Below are 19953 nucleotides of genomic sequence, written 5' to 3'. Positions count from 1 at the left end.
CGGTCTCACCAAATGCAGTACCCCCAAGCTTCGACCGTGGCACCGCCCCCAGGCTCGCATACTGAGAGCTCGTCTCGGTTTGCTGCTCCTTTTGGACCGAAGTCGCTGCCCTCTAAATCACCGAGACCCCCTCCTTCGCAGGAATATACACGTGCGCATCAGTTGCCAAAGCCGGTGCAGACACACAGGACTGGCCCTCCAGCAGGGTATAAGCCGCCCCCTTCGCGAATGTCTCGACCGGCGCCTCAGTCCAACCCAGGCCCCCCTCCAGGGTATCAGCCGGCCTCATATCCAGCGCCACATTCAATCCCACAGGCACCGTCCAGACCGACCCCGCCTCAGACGTCGGGCTCTGTGCCCTCGAGTCTGCATCATGCCCAGCCCTCTTCTACCGTAACCTCAAGCCAACCTCATGTCCAGTCCTCGAATGCTGTCATTTCGCCCCTGCTACTGCAGACATCCAATACTGCACTGCCGCCTACACCAGCCCAAGCTCCCAATTCACGTCCTTCACCCATGCCACCGACGCAATTTACTACACATCCTTCAAATCCGCCAATGACAGCACCTCAAACGAGTTCACACACTACTCCGACAATTTCAGCTCAGACATCCAACTCGGCTCCTCCAGTGACCGTCCCAACTGCCCAGCCGTCGAATCCAGCGCCTCCGCCTATTCCGCCTGCGCATATAACGCATACAGCCCCGCAATCTACGATGCAGCAAGGAAATACCACTGGAAACGGTAGTGAACCAGGTCATGATGCTAAGAGACGTCGGATAGCGGCCCCATCCACCTCTAAACGATCATCCGGGCAACCCTCATTGCCCAGCTACGCAACAGCGCCTGCTGAGAATCCTCCAGCTGGAGGGCTCTCTATCTACAATTATTCACCACAAATAGCAGGCTCCGGGTTCCCTGCATCTAAAAGCTATCTAAAATCGCGTGCCGACATTGTTACGCCGCTACGTGAGGAAGACGCCGTGGATAAGGTGATCTATGACCCGAAGACGATCGCCAGAGACGTCCTCATTGCAGCAGGCCGCCATCCAAAGGAGGAGGCACTGAACCATCATCTTCTTCGCTTGCGCGATGTTTTCGTTCATGTGGACAGTTCGTCGGACCTGTCGACCTTTCGCTGGGATCTGGTCGACGCGCTGGAGCCACGTGACCAAGGTCCGCCAAAGCCGCAGCCGCGGCCGCGTCCCGCGCCTTCTCTGCCTGTCCTTCCGAACAACACCAACACTAGTCTGCCCCCTCCACCACAATCCCGGCAACCACCACCACTTCCCCAGTCACAGCCGGTACGGCAATATCCGTCTTCGCAGCCGCTGCAGGGTCAGCCGGTGTCGGGTCCGCCCGTTGGTCTTTCTAAGGCTGCTCCTCAGCCACAGAACCGCCCATCTGTCTCAGCAGCGACCCCGCTACCACAAACGCGGCCGCAACCACCGTCGACCCCGCAGCCCCCATCCCAATCAAGTGTACCTATCACGACGACGCAAGTGACACCCATGACGGGCAAGAGAGGACCGGGTCGACCCCCGGGCAGCTCGAAGGCGCGGCAGCAGCCCCAGCAAACTCCCATACCGGCGTCGGTTCCGTACCCGGTCTTTGCATGTGATTGGACGAACTGCCAGGCCCAGCTGCACAACCTGGATGGACTGAAGAAGCATGTCTTCAAGGTGCACGTATCCCAGACGCTCAATTGCGCGTGGAGGGGGTGCTCGTTCCCGGATGCCCTACCTGCCGCAGCTTTGTTCAAACATGTGAAGAAGGAGCATCTGGAACCGATCGCATGGAAGCTGGGGGATGGGCCCGCGGTGCCTCTAACTGGTGAGAAAGCATCTGCTGGATGATTGCAAACTTTCAGCTTGCGACTAGTTTGATGTTCGAAGTAGTGATTGACTTTTTAACTTTGACTTGTGCGATCTAGTGGGAAACGATGCTAGCGGCAGTCCTGGGCCCTTGGGCATTTTGGACACCGCACAGCCCAATACTGAAGACTCACTTATATTCCCTGCCAGCTACAGTTCTATCCGTGCCTTCAACCGAGTGCATGGGAATAATACCCAACAGGAGAAGGCCCGGGAGATTCTCAAAGCAGTCCAGCGACTGAAGGAGCAAATCGGAGTCGGACTGGACCCGGGCGGATGTGAGCTCGCGACTCCGGCGCGGAATGAGCGATTGAGCAATGACGAAGATGTTTACGAGGTGGTGCCAGCGACCTGAAAGAACCGTGATTTGTGATACCCTCACGTTTTATTCATTGTAATTTTATCCGTTTCGCTTTACAGGCATGGCATTCGACAGCGGCGATGGTATTCAGCGAATGTTTTGAGCCACGGTGTTGTGTTCGCATTCAGCATGCAGATCTTCCCGAGATACACCATTGTAAACCATAGCAACATCACCAATGTAACATATAGATAATCGATCGATCCATATCCGATTACCTGGAGAAGAAGAGGAAATAAGTAGTTTATTTTGACGACGACCACCGGGGTATCTATTCATCGCCACTTTTCTGTTCTGTTCCACCACGCTTTTGCAACCATCCCCCTTGTCACCTTTGCGCGCTCAGGAACAATAGACCATACATGTAGTAGTACCGCAAGCCCAAAACCAAACCAAATCCATCGCCCAACAACGATGATAACATTAACGGATTATCAACACCCTCCCAAGCAATCTCAAGACCAAACCAAATCTAATCAAATCATGCGGTAGTCGAACCAGCCGACGACGCGCCCGTAGATTGCTTGCTGTTGTTGTTTTTGACGTCGACTTCTTCGTCATCATCCTTCGCATTGACTTCGAGGAAGTGGTAGAGAACGATCATCATCATGGCGCAGGAGCCGAGGAAGACGGCCAGACGGTGGAGCTCGTCGTCGGTGATCATTGTGGAGGAGAAGTAGTAGGTATTGATTTATCGGTTGAATAGTTGTTCTTGTGATGGGAGGGATGGACTGATTGGTTGCGCCGAAGATATGAGTAAGTAACTGAGCGAATAGCTAGTAGACTTTTGTTTGTTGGCAAGTGAGAGAAAGGGGAGGGAGAGAGGGAGAAAAGAGTGGTGTTGTTGGTGCGATGACGGAGGTGTGGTTGCGCGGAAGCCACGTTGATACTTAGTCGGAGATGGAGGAGGGAATAGAGAAAACCCGATTGGGGGGGTGAGGAGAAGGAGGAATGGATTCGAACCATAGAAGAGTGGTCTATGGTTGATGGATTTGCCTACGGGAAAGCTTACCTGTTTGGAAGGAAAGTGAAAACAAGATTTTGTAGGAGGGGAAGTAAAGAACAGGAAGGAGATTGATTGATCTGTTAGGTGGTTATTGCTTGCTTGTTAACTTAGTAGATAGATACAGTAGTTGACCAGTTTAGTTAGTTGGTAATTATCTTACTTTGGTATAGATGCAGTACGTAAGTTACCGGCTCAGTCAGCATCATCAACTTCTCCATCATCCACCACCAACCAACTACTGACTCTCTTTCTGAACTATCGATCAACTAGCTACACAATACTAACTCGGCCACCACTACTTGTCCAACCTTCAAGAGGACCATTCCAAATCATTTTATCCCTCTTCCGCTCCCCCCGACAACTGTTCGAGTCTTCCCTTTGTTGCTGCTCGCCCTCTCTCTGTGTCACATTCGATCGCTGCAGCTCCACCCTCACCGGCCATTCCGAATCGTGAAGCGTGAATGGTGAGATGCTGCGGCGGCTGTCGGTGGAGACTCGAGCTAAAGCAACGTCTGGCTGGTCTGATCGATCATCCTTCAGCCTGTCAAAAGGCAGAATAGGATTAGGAGCATAAAGGAAGCAGCAGAAAAGTTGGTATGTCTCTTTTTTTCCCCCTCTACTGCACTGGTCGTCATGCATGATTCGTGTCGCCGTTGTGTCTAGTGCTAGTTAATCAATATCCCTTCCTGCCAGTCATCGTCTTGGAATCAATCAATTCGGCCTTCTCCGATTGCATCCATCGTCTTGCTTTCCATCCCTGGTTCCTTTTTGTTCTATTTTCTGCTTCTCCTTCATCTCCTTCTCCCCTTTCCCCCCACCCACCTCACTTCCCGCCCGCTTTTTTTTCTGTGCTTCCATAAAACCTTCCTTTCCGCCGTCACCCCCGCTTGTACCGAACTTCCGCTGCCGTCTTTCTTTCTCTCTCCCTCTTTCTCTCCTGCTGGGTTTCAATTTGTGTCTGATCACTCTGAACCCCGCCGGAGCTTTCTTTTTTGCTTCCTTGTTCTCTTTCGCTCTGCATGGTGCTGGAATTGCGCAAATGAGACCACCCGCTTATTAATTCTCAGTAACCAACAGTGATTGTTCCGCCATCAACATGGATCAAGGTATCCAACAAAACTCGTTCATCTCCGTCAAGGACTCCGGTTCTGCCAAAAACTCGGGCCCGTCGCTGCTTGCCTGTCTGCTGTGCCGACACAAGCACCTAAAATGTGATGGAAAGACTCCTGTCTGCGGTCGTTGTTCCGCTACAGGATCTGAATGTCAATACACCCCGTCGCGTCGCGGGTACAAGGGCCCCTCGAAGAAGCGTCGAGCCAATCCATCCTCCCCCGACCAACTCCCTGCCGACATGTCGACCTCGTTCGAGCCCCAATACTTCAATGTGCCGTCTGACTGGACTCTGGCGAGTAACATGCCCATGTCCTATGCGGTGCCAGCCACCACTACCCCCGTGCCGACTTCCCTGCCCTCCTCTTCCTTGCCGTCCGGCAGTCCCGCTCTGACAGATCATTCCGGCTCCTCGCACTCGCAGCCGGTCGGCGTCTCCAATAGCCCCATGACTCCGGACTCGATCTCTACCATTGCCGGCGATGGCTATCTTATCGACATCTTCTATACCTACTTTCATCCTTCCCACCCGGTCTTGCCGCCGCACCGTGTCCTTTACCGCAATCCCGTGCCTGCGTTCCTGGAGCATGTCATCAAATTCATTGGGACCCACTTCACTCCGGCCGCCAACAGTGAGAACTACAGGCCGTCGGTAATGTCCTCCGTGATGGACCAGGAAGGGTCTATCGAGAAATTGCAGGCCCTGGTGCTTCTCGCCATTGTCTTGCATTCCCGCAATGAGCGACAGAAGGCGGGCGAGTGCGTCACGACGGCTGTTAATCTGGCCTTTGAGTTGAGGTTGAACACGAGAGACGCTGCGCCGATGCTCAGCAATGGCGACCCGGTGCGGGAAGAGAGCTTGAGGCGTACCTGGTGGGAGCTGTTCATTATTGAAGGCATGCTGACTGCACTGGGTGTTCAGCCAGCTTTTCGGTGCAATTCTGGGCCGCTCGAGGTACCATTGCCCTGTGAGGAGCGTATCTATCAGGATGCCCTCCCGCCTCCGCCTGCGCCTACCGTTGCGCAATTCGACGAGCGTGTCTTTGCAGACGAGGAGCGGGATTTCTCTTCCTTCACTTACCGAATCGAGGCTGTTCGCATCCTGGGACGCGTAGTGTCCATCCAAGACATGATTGAGGGCCAACAGGACCATGTCGAGGCCATTGACGCGCGGATTACCAGTTTCTTCCACCACCTGCCCGAGAACAAGGCCGAACTGCTGCGCCCGGACGGGTCGGTCGACGAGATGATGTTCCAAGCGACAATGATTGTCAACGGCTCTGCAATTTACCTCCATTTCCCGAGATCTGACCTGCTGTCGTCCCCAGCGGTGGCAGCGGAGGTTATCTGCGGCCATCACGGGCCGCTGAGCATCCCGGCCTTCTCGCATCATGCGCATGCCATGAAGGCGGTGAAGGCAGCCAGCGAGATCTCCTCGCTGGCGTCTATCCGCATGCCAGTTGTGAAGCACACGCCCTTCTTCATCTGTGCGCTGGTCCTCAGCTCCATGGTGCAGTTGGCTGCATGCTCTGTCAAAGCCGGGCAGATGCCCGACCCCAGCCGTGACCGGCTGACGCTTACCATTGGCGTTTTCAAGACCCTGGGACGGACCTGGGCGATTTCGCAGACCATTATGCATCAGATCAAGGCCGTCGCCCGCGATGTGATGGACCTTGGTCTTCGGCCTACCATGCCCGAGATCGATCTGACCACCGTCCTCGACAACAGTCGGTTTTGGATACCCGACCTCCTTCCGATGGCCAGGTAAAGAGGTGGGGCTCCAATCTATATGCACATGAATTCCGGGTCGCTTATTGATCGACCCTTGCACAAGCCCCTTCTTTTTTTCCTGTCGATATTTACCTACCATGGCAATGATACCCCTCCCCGACTGATAATGATTGCTTGTCCAAAAAGAAGACACTGAGATGATGCCAACGAGTTGATTTCATTGATCCGCTGGGGATCCCATGCGCTTAGGGGGGTTATTATTCATTTATATGTTTCTTTTATCTGTTTCAAAAATAAGAACAGCTATATTCTGCCCGTCTACCAGCTATCCTGGTTTGATCTTTCCTGAAATGACTTAACGAAAGAAGTGCCTTGGCCGGTAGCTTGTTCACATTAGCTTCAATTGTGATTTATGTACAAATGCCCAGGGTGGTTGAATGAATAGTACTATGTTTCAGGAATATGTAGGAATCGATAGCCGTCAAGTTCTCGCATAGCATGGCAAGGTTTCAATAGACAAATGATCACTCACTAGTGTTCAATTGGAACAAAACTGCAGTGCTTAAATCATGCTCACAGACCCCTAAAAGTGAACGGATAACTCGTACTACTACTATATACCTAATGTGGAGTAGTACTAGTAGCAGCAGCATCCAGTTGGACACGTAAGTACATTCTCTTCCTACATATCCGTAATAATACCTACTAGTAGTAGTACCCAACAGAAAAACAGATACTAGATGACGATATTCAATTGTCTTATGTTGAATATCTAGGCATAGTCACTAAGAACGTAGCAAGTCAAGGAATGTATACCTGAAATATATTTCTTACACGACGCATGATGCAAGAGAACAACATATAATATCCAACGCTGCGCTAGTAACATTGAACTAGTTCGTTACAGAAGTTCAGTACATTCGTATCATGAGTGATGAGTGATGGCTGGGAAAAAAGGAAAAATTTAAAAACCCGGAGCAGTCCATTCGTCTATAAGGGCATGGCATGGGGCAACAAAATATAGCGACAAAGATACACAACACAAATTAACACAATGGTATCATGCAATGATGGAGTTGCAGATAAAGACATGTTGAAGAGAAACTGGAATTTGATGTCATGCGTTCCTTTTATTTATTTTCTTTTCTTATTTCTTCCTCTTTCAGCGGAGAATTTATTTTAGTTGGGAATCCTCTTAACTATCCCCTGACGAGGTCGGGCGGCTTCGCGTGAACTCCTGCATCTCACGGAGAGCTTCCGCACGACGGGCGACCACGTCTTCGCGCCGGACGACGTTCCGAAGAGCTTCGCTGGCTTGGATGAGGCCGTCGATGCTGATGGCGTGGTTGGTCATTTGATGGTTGATGTAGGTATACAATTCGGCTGGGGTGGAGCAGGTGGTGAGGAGTTGTTGCTCGTTGAGTTTGAGAAGGGCGAGAGCTACTTGGAATAGGAATGTGCTGCCGCCCCCGTTGCCGCTGGCGCTGGGGTTCGAGTCGTTGGGGTCCGTCGTGGAGGTGGAAGAAGGGGCATTGGCTGTGCCGGTGGCGGAAGGGTTGTTGACGGCGCTGGTTACATTCAGACACAGGACTACGTCCCACACGCGGTAGAGGGCTTCGGCTGAGAGGCAGTCGGTGAAGACGGAGAGGAACCATTGGAACGTCAACGCCTCAAGTTCAACGCCCAGACTCTCGAGATGAGCGGATAGCTTAGGCAGGATTTCGGCGATGTACTGGCGCAGTACCACTTGGTCGGCTCGGGAGGCTAGCAGGCCATGATCGTAGTAGTGTTCGGGAAGGATCACCTCAATCATGGACGTGAGGAGCCAAAAGGCGTCTTCAGCAGTTGGGGTGATCAGCAGAAGAGATGCGGCGATGAGGTTCATGCCCTGGCAGTAGCCGACCTCCGGGTTGCGACGGGAGTAGGCCAGAAGCACCTCCTTGAGCTTGGTAACGCCGGGTCCTCGGCGGAAGAACACATTGTCGGTGAGAGTCCGGTTGATATCCATGTCAATCTGGGCGACGACCGACGAGTCGGGCTCCAAGCCACCGGTGCCCTTCACCAGGTCATCGTAGTAACCAGGTACCCGCATCGAAGAAGCGCCGCTGCATTCGGACCAGACCTTTGCCCGCAGGGCAACTGGAATACCACCCAGTACGAGGACCCGGAACTCGCGCCATTTAGCACGGCCGACTTTTCCCTTGTTACCTAGGCCAGAAATACCCACCACTTCGCCATCGGCGAGCGATGCTTCAGGCATGTCGACAGACTGTAGCGCGCGGTCCGAGGTGGCGGCCGCTGCTGCGGCAGCTTCGCCGTCTTTTCTGCGCTCTGCACGCACTTTGCGCAGGAACTCGTTCCACCGCACGGTCCGATCACGTTGTAGGGAGTCATGTAGTTCCGTCAATTGCTCGAGCAGCAACTTGACGGGCTCATTCTCGCCTGCAGCCAGACTTAATGTCGCTGGCTCGTCGGAGGTTACTCCGGCAAACTCGGGGCGGTCTGCGACTACTGTCGATGTAGATGCCGATGGCTGAGAGTTCGAATTGACAGAAACTGCGCCACGTTTGTCGACAGCCACAGCAGAATTGCGAGGTGAGCTGTCGCCTGCTGTGGTGAGGGATACGATAGGACCAGCTGAGGGCGTATGTGACAGCAACTCTGCCGGTCCCGTGGGTACCCTCAGGTAATCTTGCCATCTCCGAAGTGCGACTGTACCAGTTTCCGGGATCTCGGGGGACGCAGACACAGGCGAAGGCTGAGGCTCTGGCACTGGCTGTAGTTGCTTCAAAGAGTCGGATGCATCATCACCATCGGAAGCGTCGCTCCGTAAGCTGCTGAGAGTTTCCGCAATGCTGAGCCGGTTGCTGCCTCCGGCATTCCTGAAAGCGTTCGCCTCCCTTTGTCTTTTCTTCCGACGCTGGTCGTAGATGAATCCAAAACGGTCAGTCAGCAACTCGCCTGGCTGGTAGTTGTTGTACATGTTCGAAAGAGTAGGGGGTCTTGATTCCAGGGGAAGAATGGCATCCATCTCAACGGGCCCGAGGCTGGTCGCGTTTTTAGCTGTAGCGTCCGGGTTCGTTCCTTGCGAAACACTTGCAGATGGTTGCCTCCGGCTGATTTGGCCAGATTTGGCCACGCTGTTGGGCCCAGTTGCCCGCCCAGGAGCGCTGTGCACGCTAGTATTGCTATTGATCCGCTTCAGTGCGGCCATGGCTGAAACAGGCCCCTTAGCATTAGGGGGGAGCGCAGGAGATACACCTTTGCTACTACCCCAATTCGTGGATGAAGCTCTGCCGCGGCCATCATCACTATTGGTCTCGTCCTTCGCTTGTGAGTTCCCAGCAAACAACTTGACCGTCCACGAGGACAGCGACTTGGATGACTTGCGTGAGTGAGTACTGGCGTCGTCTCCGCCAGTGGATGCATTGAGATGTTTCCCAGCAACTTCACCCGCACTAGGCCCTACTTGGCCTTCTGGAGGCTGAAATAGTTGCTCGTCCAGCGCTTTTCGGCGACTAGAGGGGTTGGTAAGATTTCGCTGACGCTGGGTTTCTTCCTCTTCGACCTCACCCATCACGCTGCTCGCCCGACTCGTCTTCCGGCTACTCGTCGTATTACCGAAAATAAATTCCTGCCAACTTCGAATGGACCCGTGTCTCTTGCGATTTGTCCCCGACTCCACGCTAGAATTGCCAGAGCGTGCATCGCTATCGAGACGCTGGGGGCCTCGAACAGTAGCCTGCACATGATTTGAAGCAGCGTCTGTGCCTTCCTCATGAACATGAGATCCAAGCCCATCAATCATCGCCTGCTGCATCAGTCCGTGCATACTGGAGGCGGAGCTCCCTGGTTGTTCGGTGTTGCCACCATGTTCCTGACTAGCTTCATCGCCCAACGGCGCATTTTCCAGCTGATATAGTCGACGCTCAATGTCCTGATTCGAGACAGAAACCTCCCGAAGCATCCTCTTCAACTCCCTCTCCCTCGCATCAGCCCGCTGTCGCAGAGCTGAAATCTCCGCATCGCGCTGTGCCAAATCACGGGCGAACTGTCGCACCAGCTTAACAGCACCGGTACTCGCAATCAGACGCTCAATATGAGAATCATCCGCCAGGTGCAACGCCCCCGGAAAATCACGAATGGGCACCGAATCCCCGAACAGGGCAGCACGGCCAGGGCTCGGTGTCGAGCCACCCGTCAGCCTGGCCAAGGTAGACCTCCGATCTCGATTGACATCCGGTGTACTTTCACTACCTTCTTCACCTTCCAACAAGGCATTGGTCAACGCACGGTTCAGCGCGGGCTGGCCGACGAACCCCTCTGGGGAGCGGTCTGGGGAGAGCGAAGGGAACGAGGTCAGGTCGGTGGCTGTGGCACTGGAAGAGGCCGAATTACGTTTTTGCGAGCGGGCACGGACGGTCTTAGCCTTCTGACTTCGCCGGGAAGAGGAGGAGGTCCGAGACGAGGAACGACGCGGTAGTTGTGGGATATCGCACTCCGCCATGACTCGAGGGGCGGTGAACAGAGCCAGATACTTGGACTGCGGCCTTCATGTATGCTTCGTTTTTTCGTTCTATCTTCTTTGCGTGGTTTCTGAGACGGGAATGCGGAGTTTAATAAGTAGGATCACCGGCGTGTGTCTTTTTATAGCCTCTAGCTTTGTGTTCTTGCTGTGCTACCTGAGGCCGGTTTCCGCTGTTTGCGACTTTGTTTGTGCGGCAGATGGTCGAACTGAGCAACCGGAGATGAAGACAACACCCGCACGCTAAACCGCAAGACGAAGAAAAAACTGGTAGAATTGCAAAGTAAAGCCGCGGAAGAAGGAGGTCGATGCTGAGACGGAGGCAAGGAATGACAGGAACGCGGGGGGAAAAATTGAGGGAGGAGAGAGTAGCAGCCAGGGTCTGGAATGCCAGCTGCTTTGGGGAGCCGAACGAACGGACCATGACGTGTGGCTGCAGCCATGTGACTTGGCATGCCGCCAGCTCACGCTTATGTAAGAGGACCTGGGTGCCTGAAATTTAGGGATCGTCGATCTTCATCTCCGGCGGTGAGGATGCCTTAACTCCGACGGGATATGATGCCTCAGGCTCAGCATCTCCCTCCCTCGGCTTCTGCTCTCCGTCACCTGACCCTCAGCCTCGGTTCTCCGCAGCCACCGGGTGTCATTCTGGAGGCTGCAATGGGGGAGATCGACCTCGTAGGACAAGTAAGATGGTTGTTGACTTCCGATCGGTGTAAAGACAACCTGTTACACTCTTCTCTCCCAGGTTTACAGGATAATTGTCTGACATAAAGGCCAAATCTCCAATACGTGGAGCTAATCAACGCGGTCATATTTCTGTTCTCCATACTTCATCCATCATGTCCTCAGTAGCCAAACGTCGTCTCCAAGCCGTGAGCCAGCAATTGGTGGAAGGCATTCCGGATGCAGGCACATTCGAGGGCATTCCTCGCATCCGCCAGGTTGCTGGCGATTCTGTCGGACCGTGAGCATATACTTACAACTCCTTGTATACATACTTCCCTCAAAACTAACAACGTACCACCGAACCAGCCGAGTCAAGGACAAAGTCGCAATTGTAACCGGTAAACACTCCCCTTCAACATACTACTCACTACCAGCTTGCACACATACACACACACATAGAAACACATACTAATAGCAACCAGGAGCCAACTCCCCCGCAGGCATCGGCCGCGCCGCAGCGCACCAATATGCCCACAACGGCGCCAAAGCCATCTACATCTGCGACTACGCCGACAGCCACCTGGCAACACACAAGCGGGAGATTGAATCCCTGTATCCCGGTGTAGACATTCACATCCGCCAATTCGACGCGGCCGACGAAGGAGCCGTCAGAGCAGTCGTGCACGACGCACTAGAGAAGTATAACCGACTGGATATATTTTTCGCCAATGCGGGCATCGTGGGCCAGCCGAAGATCTTCACTGAGGTTACAGCGGAGGAATTGATGAAGACGTTGAATACGAATGTGGCTAGGTGAGCATCCTATCTGCATCAAGGGAGTGAAATCCTAATATGGTTCTTGAAATAGTGTCTTCCTAGCAGCCAAATACGCTTCCGAGGGTATGAAGCGTACCTCAGAGACGAAGCGGTACCCCGGAGGTTCTATTATTTGCACAGCCTCTATTGCCGGCCTGCGCTCTAATGGTGGTTCGACGGATTACTCTGCTTCCAAGGCGGCGGTTGTTTCCGTTGCCCAGACGTGTGCGTATCAGTTGGCTGGGACGGGGATCCGCGTCAATGCGATTTGTCCGGGGTTGATCGAGACAGGCATGACTCAGGCGATGTTTGATGCCGCACGGGCGCGAGGCACGGAGCGGAAGGTCGGGCAGCTGAATCCTCTGCAGCGCGGAGCGGTTGCGGATGAGGTAGCTCGGGTGGCATTGTTCCTGGGGAGTGATGAGAGTAGCTATGTTAATGGGCAGGCTTGGGCCGTGTGTGGTGGTCTCAGTGCTGGACATCCGTTTGTGCCGGGCAAGTTGGCATAGTGGGTATCCAGCATGCTATCTATCAGGTTTATCAGGTTACTCAAATTACTCTTCTAAAATAAATACATAGTCTTCAAATGAGATTTGTAAACCAACAATTACATTCAGAGGACCGCAGAGGCTTTTTTGTTGCGGTAGGGAATTGGCTGGAACCAATCCAGTGTATCTCTTATACTCCAGCTAGCAGCTTTCAAAGCTGCCCTAGTCAACAGGTAGAAGTATGGACAAATGGAAACAGGAGGATGACAGATAGGAAATTCGGGTGAATGAGGGGTCGGTCCAACGAGTGGAAGCCAAATGATCTACTACAAGGCGGGAGAAGTCCATGGACTCTCAAGAAGGCAAAAGTGGTATAAAGACGGGATGGCAGGTGGGAATAACCAAAGCAATCAATATAGCCGTCCCGTGAAAACAACTGGGGTCACATGGTGCTCCCGAGGAATGTGAAGGAAAACAACGCCTGGGTAGAGTCACGGAGTAATAAAAAAAAAACAATGGGAATCTCCAGATGAAAAAGAAAGGTGAGATAACAGAAAGGTGTCGAAGAAATTCAAGGCATATAAATCAATGCCAAAGAGTGGCCACAACTCGCTCTAATTCGGACAAGATGGTAGGAGCAGACGTCGCGTCAAAAGTCGTCGAAATCAAGCGTTGCATCGTCGTTCTAAAGAGACAATTACGCAACCAGTCGGGAAGAGCCGGCCCGAATGAGGTCCTCGCTGGCCTGCTTGGACAGAGTGCCTGTCTCAGTGTGGTCATCAAGACCATCGGTCTCATGAGCGCGCTCATCATCATCCTCGATGATCCGGGTCGGGATCTCGCCCGGCCCATATTGTTGACTCGACCTCTCCGGGAACGTCGAGCTGCTGACCATCGACATCGATGTGCTGGGCCGGTTGTGCACCAGGTCTGGGGTCGGCGGGACACTAGAGCGCCGGTGGTCGGGGTGCAGCGAGTGGTTGTCGCCGTCTCCCATCTCACTACCAGCTGGTGTCAAGTGCCCACGAAGTCCGTCAGTCGTCAGACGACGGCTTCCATTTGGGGTTGTCTTGCCGGATGCGGGGAGGTCATCATCCTCGGCATCTTGAGCGAGCTGTAGGCCTTCCACAGCGGCAGCACACTGCTCACTGATGCTGCGGATGATGTCGGAAATTGCATCAGTCTTGTCACGCAGGTAGCGATCTGCAACATCAGTTATGCTGAGACGTGCAAGACGGTTGTGACTTTTACCCATGCTGAGGAGATGTTGCTCCAAGTCAGGGCTCACATTGTTGGCGACGCTCTTCGCCGAGATGTTGGCACTAGAGCGTCGCGATGACACAGCAGATTCTCTCGGTGTCTCAGCATCCTGTCCGGCTTCCTTGGCCTCGACGGCGGCCTCCGGTTCGGGCAGCTCGGTCAGGTCGGTAGAGCTACCAATCGAACGGACAATGTGCTCCATGTGATGTGTCTGGCCATTAATAAGGCTGCGGAGACCCAGCACCACGCGCTGGGCCTCATCGCGTTGCCGCGTGAGGGAGGCATTGGAGTGCTGCAAAGAAGCAAGCTCCTTCTGGTTGCGCTTCCTCTCGCGTTCGAGCTCTTCAGCAATTTCCTGTTGGAGAACCAACGCTTCCAGAGCATCGTCACGCTGCTTCTCCGTGCCGGACAGGCGGAGAGAGAGACGAGCCACATCATCCTTCTGCTGGTCAATGAGACCAGTAAGACGACGATTCTCGCGCTTGTGGTTCTCAATCTTAACCTTGAGCTCAGATGTTTCCTTGGTGAGCGTCTCAGCGAAAGCCTGGAACTTGAGGAACTACATGGGGTTAGTCTCCGAATTCTACACGAGGAATGCAGGGAAGGGGAACGAACCTGCTGCTTCCAGGTCTCCAGCTCCTCAACCAGGAAGTTGTTGCGCTTGGTGACCTTGCTGAGCTCGGTGTCCATGCGACCCTTGAGGTTGATGAAATCCTGCCAAGCTTCCATCGCATCGCGAGAGTACTGGTTCCTCTCACGGACAATTTCATTCAGATGGCGCATGGAAACCTTGGTCATGAGAGGCTTCTTAACAGAGCCACCAAAGATGGCCTTCATGCCAGTGTTGCGTCCCTAGTACACAGATTGTTAGTGAAAAACAACTCACACATGATTTGCGCCCAAAGGGTTACTTACCAACTTCTCGCACACATGATCCATAACGTTCATCACAGCATCCTGGTTCCACCAAGAAGGATCCTGGACGCTCTCAACCTCACCCCGCATCACGATGATCTGCCCAGCGGGGATGAGTTTGCCACCGGCATACGCAGAACGGAGGTGGTTGGGAACACCCGAGGGTGAAACATCACCATTCAAGGCCTGGGTCAACCGGTTGATGAACTTGGTGCGCTGACCGGGAGTCAGAACATCGGGCGGGCTCGATGTCAGGACGAAATTGCGGTCCAGATCCACGACCAGAGCATCAGAGGGAGCGTTAAACAGGGTTCGGCATTCAGCCGTGACACCGAGAATGTACGGGCCGGGCTCTTGAACCAAATCCTTAATGTGACGAGCGTGGACAACGGGGACATACAGTCCACTCCATTCGTAAATGCGAACGCAGTAACGGATGGTTTCCGCAGCCATGGTGAGCATGGCTGGGTAGTGGCTGACGAAGATGATACGACGTGTCGGCGATACGGCGGCTTCAACAACACCCACCACATTGGGGATTGACAGACAGGTGAAGAGGGGCCACATGGAGAAGTTCTGGAAGCCCGTCGGGGACGATGGGAACTGATAGCACAGAGCGTAGTCCTTCATATCGATGCGAACCAGGTCGTTGAGGCGGGGCGCGGGAAAGCTCAGAATCCGCGAAACCTCCTCCGCATGGAACAAGTTGGTGGCCTTGTTCCAATGAATCCACATGCCACGGAGATAGTCGCCCAGGAGGTCGTAGAGTGGGTAGCGGGAAAGGAAACTCAGGCAGTATGGGATCCAGTAAGTCTCTTCCGGGTTATCGTAGAAATCGGGTTCCGTTTTCTTGCGCAATTCGCGGATCGTTTCTGCACGCTTGTCGTCTGCGCGGGACCATACTCGCAGGGCGATACCGTAGAGGGTGTGAGAGGAATCCTGCTGCAGAACGAAGGCATGATGGACGCAGTGAGGCTGGTTCTTGCCGGTGCAGATCTCTACATCGTGAGGGAAGCATGCCTATTACGGCCAGTCAGTTTCAGCCATCATTCATTCTTCCAGATAGCGGCGACTTTAGAAAAACATACCCTCATGGCCGAATGCAAGGATTTGGCGATTTCATTATCTTGTTCCAGACGGGGACTGCTTCCCAGGATCTCCGGCAACCAAAACTGGCCCACGGCTCCTTTCATGTGACCAATCTTTCCCTGCGCTGGCGCGGGAGCCCGGACCCATTGGGACGGTTCCCGACCAACACCGCAAACCATGTAGGCATGAGTGAGGGTTTTGGGGGTTCGCTGAGAAGCTTTCGTATTGGCTTGCGAAGGGATGGGTTGCGTAATGCGGGAGTGAAGTGAGGAGGTGCGACTAGGGACGACAAGCGAGTTCTCGCCTTGGTCGCGGGTTGACGGCCGGTCGCGAGTGGACGGACGAACGAAGGAGGCGTGGTCTCTCAGAGAATGACCCATGGTGATGGTTTTTGTCGATTTTTCAAGGGATTGACGGGGAATATTATAGTATGTACAGACGTGGGTTGCGTAATGGACTACTTTTCCCGTTTGGGATGCAGGCGGTCTCCGAACCTTGGTTCCGATGGTTGCGTCCAAACAGTAGTGAAATCACGACTGGCTGTTGACTTTTTGCCGTTTCCTTTTTTTGCTTGCTAGAAGATTGGATGGCAGGTCGATAGAACAGTAGCACTGCTAGAGGTCGAAAAGGGCGTGGTGGTGAAAGGAAGGACGGCTATTAGAATAGGGGGGGGGGGAATGTTGTTGCAACTAAAAAGAGGGAAACACAGCGGAGATGAGATCGGACGGATCGATCACAACTACTCCCGCGAACTCAATTGATGGGCATTTCTCACGCTCTACAGCACATCTAGATTGGAAAAATCTAATGAAGTGTGGAAGCGAGGAAAAACAACTCCCTTGAGTGGCGGTTGTGTTGATACCGGACGGTCCTGATCCTCGGAGGGGGAGGAGTTGGATAAGGAACGGAAAAGGGAGAGAGAGGGAGGAGGAGGACAAAGGAGGGGAAAGAGGAAAGAAGAGGGAAAAAGGCGTGAGAGAAAGAGAAAGAGAGGGAGGGAGAGGAGAAGGGAGAAAGAGAATAATAGGTTAGGTTAGGTTAAGCCAGGTTAATTGGAACCGGACGGAGAGAGAAGGGGAGGAAATGGCAAAGCAGGGAGACAATCTTGACCATGAAGAGTTAAGGTGGAAAGAGGAAGCGGTTAGTACCTAGAGGTTCGTTGACCACTAAAGGGGGCAGAGAGGGCCCGGTGGAGGTGGAGTGGAGAGCTGGGCCGACGAAGTACCTGTTCGAGTACTCTTTGGCTGCGAGAACCACCCATGAGATACTTAGGAATGACCTTGCCCTCTCTCTTTAAGTAGACATTGTCTCTGTTGGAAGAGAAGTCATAGCAGAACTTATAAAAACCGTATTATATATGCGTACTGCTGCCATTGCAATTATGGTATACTTCCTCTATAATAAAAATAATATCTCCAGGAGTGTAAACTATCCTTAACCGTATATTATTTTTTTTTTCTGTTTTTTTCTAGGCTGTTCCTGCGCCGGTGGTGGTGGGGGGAAAGAACCGCCTGACTATTCTACTAGTCAGGGACACTCTCGCTCTAGTCGCTCCATCACGGCTTGACCTCGTGCGGCCGCTCCCACCCGGACGGGCTACCACTTACCAATAATTATCCTTCCCTGGAAAAGTACAATCAATACCTCGTAATACTGCGCTTCCCAGTCCGGCCTATCGACTTCTGCTGCATCCCTGTCACAGTCCTTGCGCCCGTGCGGGGAGAAGAAGCTTGTACTCAGTGGATGGACTGCGGCAGGTGAGAACGCAATAATTGCCCATATCCAAGGAGAGGGGATGCCGCCCTTCATCCCCCCTCTCTTATCATTCCAAGACTCTGACCATGCGACAGGCTAATATCTAGTCAGGACGATATCCCGGTTCAAAATCCCACGATAAGACTGTCTACTATTATTACTATCCATCCACTGCTAGTAGCATGAGACGGACGGCCCGAAAGTCTCTCTTCCACGCGAGAATGGATCTTCCAGGCACCCTGCCAAAACTGTTGAGAACCGAGAAACAAAGCAAAGGGTGGAATAGGAAAAGAAAAGTAAAATGGAGAGATCATGCCCTGAAGAGGATAAAAAGGCAAGGTACGGAGTAAAACCAGTCGCATTTGGCACGATGCGAAATGACAAATCCTCCACGGGAAGGTTCAGTCGAAAGTTAAACCTCTTAGTGCCGTGTCTGACCAGGACATTGGCAGTCTTATTCTTGAGGTTGATCAGTCCGTAGTAGTCAGACACACACACACCCCGGTCTCTGGTCGCAGATTCTTTGATCTAAACACCTACACCAGACCAGGATGTGACCACGCTTCCCTCCTCCGCGGTTTCAATCTGCCATGTCGGGTTCAACTGCAGTACACCGAACGTGGGACAAGAAAGAAAAACTCCCCGGCTATGCAGTCAGGTTGGAAAACCCTAACAATGCTGTTCTCTCTGTACTGCAGCCCCTTACGAGCGTAATGATATCTCCGACGCGATAAATTTAGCAAAAAGCAGAGAGAAACGGTGCAACGCCGGTGAACTAGTTAAACTGGCGGGCACGGTCATCAGGGGTCTAAGACAAACGTCCCGGAATGGGAGATTACGGTTTCTCCGCCGGACTTCCCATCCTCGTCGGTTGATGAATGGGAGGTGGTCACTCCTCCTGACCGCCAAACTCTATCGACAATTTGATTTCTGAGATACAGAGTAGGGCAGCGACAGAGACCTCATCTAGTTGGCTAGGCCCTCTTTGCTCTGTACTCCGACGGTTCGTGTCAGAACCAGATCAGCTATCCCTGCCTGCGCGTGGAAGATCATCATTTCAGGATGCGCAGTGGTTCGCTCTCGGACGCTAAGGCTCCAGCAATTAAGACTATCAACTAAGGGCGTACGGCAGAGGCCACCATAAGTGCGGTCTGGCTCATGTAGGACGGCAGTTAGGGGCTTGTTCAAGTCGCACTCGCATAACTAGATACTTGCATCGCTGACGACGTCCCCAGCCGAGAATTCTCCTCCAGCGGCTCAAGATGCGCGCAAGCAGAACGAGGAAAGGCAATACAACCTGCCATCTATCTCGACCAAATAGAGTAAAAGCAAGACCTCACAGCAAGTCTCTCAACGAAGACTGTGAATCTGGTTTTTGGTGCATAGGCCATGGGCGTCGCCCGGAATTTTCGGCTGTTCCATCCAACCCCTATTGAAGTGTTTGTGTGTCTCCGTTTTCAGACTCGAGCGCATTGACACTCGACCCTCACGGCTGCAGATTGTAATTCCGGTGTCATTCTCCAGAACATCGCTAGACGCCCCCATCAGGCCCATTCGGTCGGTAAGCGACGCGTCTGTCTCACTCGCCCGCCGCTGGGTCCGCTCCACCGATCGAGTCAGTCCGCCATTTACCCTGACAGTCATTCGTCCACCGGCTGCCGGAATATCAGATTCAGTGCATGCATGAGAACGTCGATCTAGATCCCCAGTCTGAGGCGCGTACGTGATTGAAAGATCGGGATATTACCAGTCCGACAAACATTATGCTGTGTTCACAGACATCACCCGTCAACCAAGCCTGACGGTGTCGACTCGATATCACAAAGTACATACCCAAGACAGCAAGCATGAGGAGCAAGGCAACAGAAGGCAGAGGGGGAAAAATATTAAGAAACAAGACCGCACACCGCCAAGTCTTTGGGGATGGAACTTGGCCGAAGGATGTTCTACCTGTAACAAAAAGCAAACCGCGATCGGGCCCTGCAGAAGCCAGATGGAGACTGGATACCGTCGCGGCATGAATCGTATTAATTTGGCCATCCATGGTTCACCAACGGGACTCGGGATTCTCATCTCACGGTCCAGATCTGGCTGTACCAGACTTTTCACCCGCTCGAACCCTTTGAACCCACTGCACGCACCATTATCAATCACAGAAGTTCAAGATAGAATAGTTTGCTCTTCAGTGCATGCCTCAATTATGAAGATTGCAAGTTGACCTGTCGACCGGTCACCTGTCTTTATCCGAAATTAGTATTCGGTTAATCTATCCAATGCTCAATAATAGGGCCTGCCTTAGCTCACCATCGGCACTCATCTTTGGACCTTGAAATCTCCGACATCAACACAAAGA

At 53.1% G+C, this 19953-nt stretch overlaps 5 protein-coding genes across 5 annotated transcripts; 2 read left to right on the top strand and 3 right to left on the bottom strand.

Annotated features, from left to right (window-relative positions):
* Positions 1-2706: 2706 nt before the first annotated feature.
* BDQ94DRAFT_44253 (uncharacterized protein) lies at positions 2707-3303 on the bottom strand. Its single transcript, XM_026775785.1, has one exon. The coding sequence runs from the start codon at positions 3200-3202 to the stop codon at positions 2897-2899; it is 306 nt and encodes a 101-aa protein (XP_026631481.1). The 5' UTR covers positions 3203-3303; the 3' UTR covers positions 2707-2896.
* A 606-nt stretch (positions 3304-3909) lies between these two features.
* On the top strand, positions 3910-6578 carry BDQ94DRAFT_133922 (Zn(II)2Cys6 transcription factor). The gene has a single exon (XM_026764377.1). The coding sequence runs from the start codon at positions 4339-4341 to the stop codon at positions 6118-6120; it is 1782 nt and encodes a 593-aa protein (XP_026631480.1). The 5' UTR covers positions 3910-4338; the 3' UTR covers positions 6121-6578.
* A 321-nt stretch (positions 6579-6899) lies between these two features.
* Positions 6900-11255, bottom strand: BDQ94DRAFT_179587 (uncharacterized protein; the record flags this gene model as incomplete). Its single annotated transcript, XM_026773422.1, has 3 exons — positions 6900-10113; positions 10144-10626; positions 11220-11255. The coding sequence occupies 3 exons, from the start codon at positions 11253-11255 to the stop codon at positions 7279-7281; spliced, it is 3354 nt and encodes a 1117-aa protein (XP_026631479.1). The 3' UTR covers positions 6900-7278.
* On the top strand, positions 11254-12700 carry BDQ94DRAFT_44224 (SDR family NAD(P)-dependent oxidoreductase). Its single transcript, XM_026775784.1, has 4 exons — positions 11254-11575; positions 11644-11675; positions 11760-12090; positions 12146-12700. Exons 1-4 carry the CDS (start codon positions 11451-11453, stop codon positions 12600-12602), a joined length of 945 nt encoding a protein of 314 aa, XP_026631478.1. The 5' UTR covers positions 11254-11450; the 3' UTR covers positions 12603-12700.
* Position 12701: 1 nt separating this feature from the next.
* Positions 12702-16807, bottom strand: BDQ94DRAFT_179584 (DENN (AEX-3) domain protein). The gene is made up of 4 exons (XM_026773421.1): positions 15845-16807; positions 14757-15776; positions 14457-14693; positions 12702-14400 (listed from the first exon to the last, which is right to left on the bottom strand). The coding sequence occupies exons 1-4, from the start codon at positions 16223-16225 to the stop codon at positions 13279-13281; spliced, it is 2760 nt and encodes a 919-aa protein (XP_026631477.1). The 5' UTR covers positions 16226-16807; the 3' UTR covers positions 12702-13278.
* Between the last annotated feature and the right edge of the window lie 3146 nt (positions 16808-19953).

Source organism: Aspergillus welwitschiae, assembly GCF_003344945.1.
Source record: "Aspergillus welwitschiae strain CBS 139.54b unplaced genomic scaffold BDQ94scaffold_2, whole genome shotgun sequence".
In the NCBI taxonomy this organism is placed as follows: Eukaryota; Fungi; Ascomycota; class Eurotiomycetes; order Eurotiales; family Aspergillaceae; genus Aspergillus; species Aspergillus welwitschiae.
Note: the sequence above shows the minus strand (reverse complement) of the source record. Positions and strands in the feature narration are given on the sequence as shown.